Below are 8,352 nucleotides of genomic sequence, written 5' to 3'. Positions count from 1 at the left end.
GATGGAGGCAGAGATGATGACATGGAGATATGGAGCAGCTGGTGACTCTGGACTCTGGGAGGAAGAGGGTCTGTGTGTTGATGGCCAGGAGGCAGGATTGCAGGGTGTACCCTTTGGCTGTTTGATGATGCATGCACGGAATTGTAGTCATTGCAATGAAACGAAATAAGATAGGATGAATGTAAAGCTAATATTCTTCCATGTAAACTCTCACATGATTCACAGTAAAAACTTATACATATATAAAAAAAAAGTAGTATATGATCAAGAGCAAATAATCCTGAAGAAAGAAGGGAAGAAGTCTGAGGTGCACTGAGGAACTGGCAAAGAACAAGGCACCGGGAATTGATGGAATAAAATTGAAATCTTTCAAGACAGTGAGGCAGCACTGGAGACACTCACTCATCTATGCCAAGAATTTTGGAAGACAACTATCTGGCCAACTGGTGTGCCCATTCCAAAGAGAGGTGACCCAAGGGAATGCAGAAATTATCGGACAATCAATTTGATACCCCATGTGAGTAAAGTTTTACTAAAGGTAATACAGAAATGGCTGCAAGCATACATTGACAGACAACTTTAAGAGGTTCAAGCCAGAATCTGAAGAGGCTGTGGAACAAGAGATATCATTGCTGATGTCCAATGGATCTTGGCTGAAAGCAGAGAATATCAGAAAGATGTTTGTCTGTGTTTTATTGACTATGCAAAGGCTTTCGATTATGTGGATCATGACAAGCTATGGACAACATTATGAAGTATAAGTATTCTGGAACACTTAATTGTGCTCATGAGGAACCTGTACCCGGACCAAGTGACAGTTGTTCGAACAGAACACAGGAACACCGAATGGTTTAAAATGAGGAATGGTGTGTGCCAGGGTTGTATTCTTTCACCATACATATTCAACCTGTATGCTGAGCAAATATTCCAAGAAGCTGGGTTCTATGAAGAAAAAGGTGGCATCAGGATTGGAGGAAGACTCATTAACAACCTGTGATATGCAGATGATATAACCTTGTTTGCTGAAAGTGAAGAGGACTTAAAATACTCTCTAATTAAGATAAAAGACCACAGCCTTCGGTATGGATTGCATCTCAATGTAAAGAAAACAAATCCTCACCAGTGGACCAATAACCACCATATAAATGGAAAGAAGATTGAAGTTGTCAAAGACTTCATTTTGCTTGGATCAATCAACAGTCATGGAAGCAGCAATCAAGAATCAAACGACATATTGCATTAGGCAAATCTGATACACAAGACCTTAATAATGAAGAGCAAAGATGTTAGTTTGAGGTCTAAGGTGCAACTAACCCAAGCCATGGTATTTTCAATAACTTCATATACATGCAAAAGTTGGACAGTGAATAAGGAAGATCATAGAAGAATTGACGCACTTGAGTTATGGTGTTGGAGGAGAATACTGAAAGTACCATGGGCTGCCAAAAGAACTAATAGATCTGTGATGGAAGAAGTGCAGCCAGAAGCGCTCCTTGAAGGTCAGGATGGCCAAACTTCGTCTCTCATACTTCGGACATATTGTCAGGAGGATCCGACACTGGAGAAGGATATCATGTTTGGTAAGGAGGAGGGTCAGAGAAAAAGAGGAAGACCCCCAGCAAGATGGATTGGCAATGTGGCAACATCAGTGGGCTCAAGCATGACAACAATTGTGAGGTTGGCCCAGGATCATGCAGTGTTTCGTTCTGTTGTGTATAGGGTCGCTATAAGTCGGTAACAACTCGATGGCACCTAACAACTAACAACAACAACAGAGGTACAATCCCACCACTCATCTGTCAGTTTGTCATATTTTGGTGACTTACATATTGCTGTGATTCTGGGGGACTAAGGTTTTCCTGATCTAAGCAATGGTATTTTCAGTCACCACATATTCATGCAAAAGCTGGATAATGAATAAGGAAGGCCGAAGAACTGTTGTCTGTAGATTATGGTGTTGTCGAAGAATATTAAATATACCATGGACTGCCAGAAGAACAAACAAATCTCCTTAGAAGAGAAAATAGCTAGACATTTCTCATGGCCTTTGATTATGTTGTCAGGATGGACCAGTCCCTGGCAAAGGACATCATGCTTAGTAGAGGGTCCCTGAAAAAGAGGCTCACAACAAGATGAATTGATTGATACAATGGGCTCAAATACAGCAATTATTGTCAGGAAGGTTCAGGATTGAGCAGTAGGGTCTCTATGAGTCTGAACAGACTCTACAGCACCTAACAACAAAGGATGCACAATACTTAGGTAAATAATACGTGGTTCAAACAAAATCAATATGTGAATTCCCCCGGCAGAATGCTGGTTTGTACTCTGGATCAATTAGATACCTTATTCTACCAAAGAGACAAAAAGAGGCTTCTTAAACAGAGAAGCGACTCCTCTCAAGTCGCACAGTCATATGTTAGAGGCAGAGCCCAAGGTTTCAAGAAACCCCTTCCAGGGAGAACAGTTTTCTGGGTGGTAAAATGCACTTACCTGGTGCTTGGACACTTAAAGGGCTAAGTGCGAGGTTCTGGCCCACCCCGCCTAACCTGCCTGCCTCACTGTCCTCCATTCTGTGAGCATCCAAGGTTTCTAGGTCTCCTGGACCTCGTCCTTGGTTCCTTGGGCAACGCTCAACTCAAGTCTGGCTCAGAACTCTGCAATTCTGGCGAGCCACACTCAGACCTTCCCCACGGCATTATTGCCATTTCCTATGACAGGTTGCTCAGGTCAGTTACCCGTGGACATCTGGCCCTGACGGCCCGCCTCTGTGCCCACTCAACCCTCCCTATCCTGTTGGGAATTCACACCAGGGCGGAGCTCGTACCCAAGTCCTGGCGAATGGTATCCGCGAGTTGGCATAAGGCCATCACAGGAAGGCAGGACAGTTAGTGTTGAGGAATGTCGTACGCAGCATGGAGCTTTATTGCGTCACCGCACCTCCAGCGCGCGGCTCGATCATCAGCACAGCACTGGCGTCCTCGCGCTTGCGCAGCTTCCTATGCCAGGTGCGCGTCCCAGGCGCGGGGCTGGCTTGGGCATCCAGCTTCTTCTGCAGCAGGTGCATGCGCGCTGTGGTCTCAGTCAGCATGTCCATGAGCAGTTCCTGCTGCAGTTTCAGGTAGTTGTTCTCCTCCAGCAGCATCTGGCTCTTGACCTGCAGCATGTGCAAGTCTGAGTCAGTTGGTGAACACAGCGGACGACGCTGCCGTCTCAGTGAGCCCTCGGCCGCCCAGCGGCCGCCGCGGAACACGAAGGCCTGGTCGTTAAGGCGCGTGCGTGGCGCACCATAGCAGAGGCCTAGCTCAGCCTGGCGTGTTCGGTGATCCAGCAGGTAGAAGGTGGACATGGAGGAGATGCGGCGTAGGGGTGGCCGTCGAGGAGAGAAGCGCCTAGAGAAGTGGTCAGCCCAGAACTGCCGCAGCTGCTCCCACAGGCGGCAGGCTTGGCCGGGGATCCGGCTCCCGAAGGCCTCCAGGGCGGGGTCTGGGTGGGCCCTTTCGGAGGTCAGAGGGCCCGAGGGGAGCCGTGGGGACGCTGGCGACCTGGGCCACGCCCTTGCTTCTGGAGGCCTGGTGTCCGGAATGCTGAAGGTGAGCCAGGGGCACTGATGGGTGGGAGGAGGGCAAGAGTGCAGGTGAGTGGTTGCAGGGGTTGGTCATCACCACATACTGTGAGGCCTTATGGACAAGGTTGGCCTTGCTGGCCGTGCTCAGGACTGACCACTGCTGACCACTTAAGCCATCCCTGCACATTCTCACTAGCTGCAGTCTCACCAAAACCACCTTCCCCAAAGACCCAAGGATAAATAGGAATTTGTCAGGTGGATTGAAGGCTGGGTATGGAGGACGTCTAGACCCAGTGAAGAGGTAGACAAGGCTGGTCCATTTCCCCATGTTAGGAAGAGCTTGGAGACTGTTGGTGTAGCATGTTTAGCTGGGATAACACAAGAGAAAGCTGAAAAGGTGAATCTATGTGATCTGAAGCTACTGTACTGGCAGGCTCAGAAGTTTAGACTTCATTATGAAGGTAAGAGGAAAGTGTGACTCCAGGGTTAGATCTGGATTCTGAAAAGTAACTAGTGGGTTGTCTAGCATAAGCAGCATGGTTATTGCCCTCATCAGTGAGTCATTTGACAGGCTCTACTGGCAGTTGCTCTTTGCCAGGCCCTGATTTGAGCAGAGGGTGCTAGCACAGCCAATGCCCACCCTCAAGATATTCCTTGTCCAACCAGGAAGGTAAGTATATGCAGATCAAGCCCACTGTGTTTAGTGACATCTTGGTGACATGTGTCATGGGCAAGGACCTATACTTAGTGCTCAATATAATGGGTGATGCAGACTAGACATTGACTTTTTCCAAGTCAAATGCATCCTCAAGGAAGCTAAACTTCAGACACACAGAAAAAGTCCCCTTCTTAGAAAGTGCTGGTTCTGTTTTCTGAGAAAGTGGGCTATGGATTCTTTCCCAAATTCTTCTTGCCCCAATGAGGAGTGAAAAGGGAAAAAACTAGGACAGGATTCCCTCTGTCATGGCTCCATTGATTCAACGTGCACTTTTTCTCATACCTAGCTGGGAGAGGCTAGGCGATACAATCCCCTAGATCTAGTTCAGGGGATTATCTGTAGAAGTCCTCAAAGAACCCAAGAGGAGAGAGCCAGGCCCACCCTTAAGGTTCGGTCTTCCTGGAGGGCCCTTCCCTGCACATTGAGTCTCACCTGGAAGATGTGGTGGAGGTACCGAGCTGCTGTCCCAGGCCTGGCCCCATCTCTCAATCACTCAACTCCTGTCACAAGCTCTGACTCATAATGCCTCTAGCCCAATACAGCATGGGTGCTTGCACATGAGCTATAAAATGGTCCCTAAACTTTCCATTCAGTGCAATTATTGAACATCTACTATATTCCAAGTACTGTTCTGAGGAAGTAAGATAGTCCCCCTTCAAGCTAACATTCTGAAGTATGTGTGTCTGTGTGTGTGGTGTGTTTGTAGGGGACAAATCATAAACAAGAGCCTGAGATAGGAATTTGTTCAGAGGTGTGAATAAGTGACATAGGGTTTGTACAATAAGTTCCCTAGAAGCAGAGCCTAAAATGGGAATTTTGTGTGTGAAGTGTTCTCAGGAGAAGGGAGTGAAGTAAACAGGACAGGGCTGGGAGAAAAGCTAAACAAAATGATAGTCTCTACTGGAAACTTGCCTCAGCCTGATCCCACAGGGAGCTCTGAGCACAAATTGCACTGCAGAGTTAGGCCTCATTAAGGCAAAAGGGCCAGTCTTCTTTTCTCTCACCACCTTTTCTATCAGTCATTGGGAGGGGCACCTGTGAGTTATCAATCAACACTTACAAGACCTGTGAGGTGGATGCACTACCAGTAAAAGACATCTGGGTGTCCTGCCAGCAGCTTGGGAAAGAAGAAAGAGAATAAAAGTGAAATGAATAAGAATTTTTGGTTGTGATATGTGCAACGAAAATAAAAGAAATACAGAAAGTGGAGCAGAATGAGGGGTAGAAACTAATTTAGAGCCAGTGCTCAAGGAGGTTACAGCATTCGTGCTAGGACAGGAAACCCCCAGTCACATGAAGACCTGGCACTGGGGGAGTGGGAGGGGGTGAGGAGGTTAGAAACAGGACAGAGCTTGGTCTATTTAAAGGATAGCATTCTGAATTGGGAGTATGGTATGGTGATGCAGGATAATGCACTGGACTGCAAGGTCAGTTTGAATTTCAAGTTCAACCATTCAACCCACCAGCTGTTCCTCAGAAGCCCTATACAGGGTCGCTATGAGTCAGAACCTACTTAACAGCACTTAACAACAACAACAACAACCCTGAATTGGGGCAGTGAAAAGAAATGAAGTCAGCCTTATCTGTTAGACCTACCCCCAGTTATCCAGTACCACATTTACTTGGGATTCCTGACCCCATGGGTCTTTTACAAAAGACTGATCCCATGTGTCTTTTACAAATGACCCTGACCCCCATGGGTCTTTGGGGACATTCCAGTCAATCTACCCCAACAAAGTGTCTTACCCAGCTCCAAAAGAGCTCACAGTCTGCTTCAGAGCCTCGTAGTAGTACCACCTCCTAGGAATTTTTTTCTGTAACAGTTTTATTGAGGTGTAATTGGCAATAATAAACTACATTGTTTTAAATGGATAATTTGATCAACAAAATTATCACCATAATCAAGATGGGGAAATTATCCACTACCTCCAGAAGTTTCCTCTGCTTCCATCACTATGGGTTAATTTGCCTTTTGTGGAATTTTAAAAGAATGAAATAATACAGTACTTTTTTTTCCAGTTGTATCTTTCAGCATAATTTAAGGTTCATGCTGCATGCATCAATAGCTCCTTTTTATTAATGAACATTATTCCATTTGTATCGAAATAGCCACAATATATTTTTCTGTTCCTTATTGATGGAAATTTGGTTGTTTCCACTTATTTATTTATTACAAATAAAACTTATGAAGTGTATAAATAAATAAAAATGTACAGAACAGAGTATACAAATCTGCGTAAACATCTGCTTTCATTTATCTTGACAAAATATCTAATAATGGAGATGCTGGGTCATATAAGTGTACGTTTAACACTTTATGAGGCAATGAAACTTCTTACAGCCTTGGAAACCCTATGGGGTATTTCTACTCTGTCCTATGGAGTCACTATGAGTTCAAATCAACTTAATGGCAATATGTTGTTATTGTTGTTAGGTGCCATAGTTACCCCATGCACAGCAGAACGAAACAATGTCCAATCCTGGGCCAACCTCACTACCGCTGCCACACTTGAGTCCATTAATGATGCCACTTGGCCAATTCATCTCATTAGGGGTCTTCCTCTTTTTCTCTGACCCTCCACCTTACCCAGCATGACATCCCTCTCCAGCGACTGTTCCCTCCTGACAATATGTCCAAAGCATGAAAGACGAAGCTTAGTCATCTTGGCCTCCAAGGAGCACTCTGGCTGCACTTCTTCCAAAACAGATCTATTGGTTCTTTTGGCAGTTTATGGCACTTTAAGTATTCTCCTCCAACACCACAACTTAAAGGCATCAATTCTTCTCCGATCTTCCTTATTCACTGTCCAGCTTTCGCATCCATATGAGATTATTGAAAATACCATGTCTTGGGTCAGGCGCACCTTAGTCCTCAAGGTGACATCTCTGCTCTTCAATACTTTAAAAAGTTCCTGTGCAGCAGATTTGCCCAATGCAATACGTCATCTGATCTCTTGACTGCTGCTTCCGTGAGTGTTGATAGTTGATCCAAGAAGAATGAAGTCCTTGACAACTTCAATCTTTTCTCCATTGATAAGAATGTTGTTTATTGGTCCAGTGGTGAGGATTTTTGTTTTCTTTACATTGAGATGCAATCCATATCGAAGGCTGTGCTCTTTGATCTCTGTAAGTAAATGTTTCAAGTCCTCTTCACTTTCAGCAAGCAAGGTTGTATCATCATACATACATATATATGTCTATATGTATATTGTCATGTACATGTTCGTAGTCCAGTGCTATAGAATCAGTACAAGGTTGGCAGTTCAAATACACAAGGCGTTCCTCAGAAACCATATGCAGGGTAGTTATGAGTCAGACCGACTCAACGGTACTTAACAACAATAAGTGAGTGTGTTGTTATTGTTGTTGTCAGGTGCCATTGAGTCGGTACCGACTCACAGCGACCTTATGAACAGCAAAACGAAACACTGCCCAATCCTGGGCCAACCTCACTACTGTTGACACGCTTGAGTCCATCGATGATGCCATTTGGCCAATCCATCTCATTGGGGTCTTCCTCTTTTTCTCTGACCCTCCACCTTACCAAACATGATGTCCTTCTCAAGCAACTGGTCCTTCTTGACAATATGTCTGCAGTATGAGAGACAAAGTTTGGCTGTTATGGTCTCCAAGGAGCACGCTGGCTGCACTTCTTCCAACACAGATCTGTTGGTTCCTTTGGCAGCCCATAGCACTTTCAATATTCTCCTCCAACACCATAACTCAAAAGCATCAAGTCTTTTACGGTCTTCCTTATTCACTGTCCAGCTTTCACATGCATATGAGTTTATTGAAAATGCCATGGCTTGGGTCAGGTGCACCTTAGTCCTCAAGCTGACGTCTTTGCTCTTCAGCGCTTTAAGAACGTCTCGTGCAGCAGATTTGCCTATTGCAATACGTCATTTAATTTCTTGACTACTGCTTCTGTGAGTGTTGATAGTTGATCCAAGAAGAAAGAAGTCCTTGACAACTTCAGTCTTCTCTCTATTGTTAAGAACGTTGTTTATTGATCCAGTGGTGAGAATTTTTGTTTTCTTTACATTGAGATGTGCTCTTTGATCTTCAT

At 45.1% G+C, this 8,352-nt stretch overlaps 1 protein-coding gene across 1 annotated transcript; it reads right to left on the bottom strand.

Annotated features, from left to right (window-relative positions):
* Nucleotides 1-2,923: 2,923 nt before the first annotated feature.
* CBY3 (chibby homolog 3 (Drosophila)) lies at nucleotides 2,924-3,896 on the bottom strand. Its single transcript, XM_006874465.1, has 2 exons — nucleotides 3,777-3,896; nucleotides 2,924-3,607 (listed from the first exon to the last, which is right to left on the bottom strand). Exons 1-2 carry the CDS (start codon nucleotides 3,894-3,896, stop codon nucleotides 2,924-2,926), a joined length of 804 nt encoding a protein of 267 aa, XP_006874527.1.
* Between the last annotated feature and the right edge of the window lie 4,456 nt (nucleotides 3,897-8,352).

Source organism: Chrysochloris asiatica, unplaced genomic scaffold (genome assembly GCF_000296735.1).
Source record: "Chrysochloris asiatica unplaced genomic scaffold, ChrAsi1.0 scaffold00279, whole genome shotgun sequence".
In the NCBI taxonomy this organism is placed as follows: domain Eukaryota; kingdom Metazoa; phylum Chordata; class Mammalia; order Afrosoricida; family Chrysochloridae; genus Chrysochloris; species Chrysochloris asiatica.
This window is presented reverse-complemented; position numbering and strand designations above follow the sequence as displayed.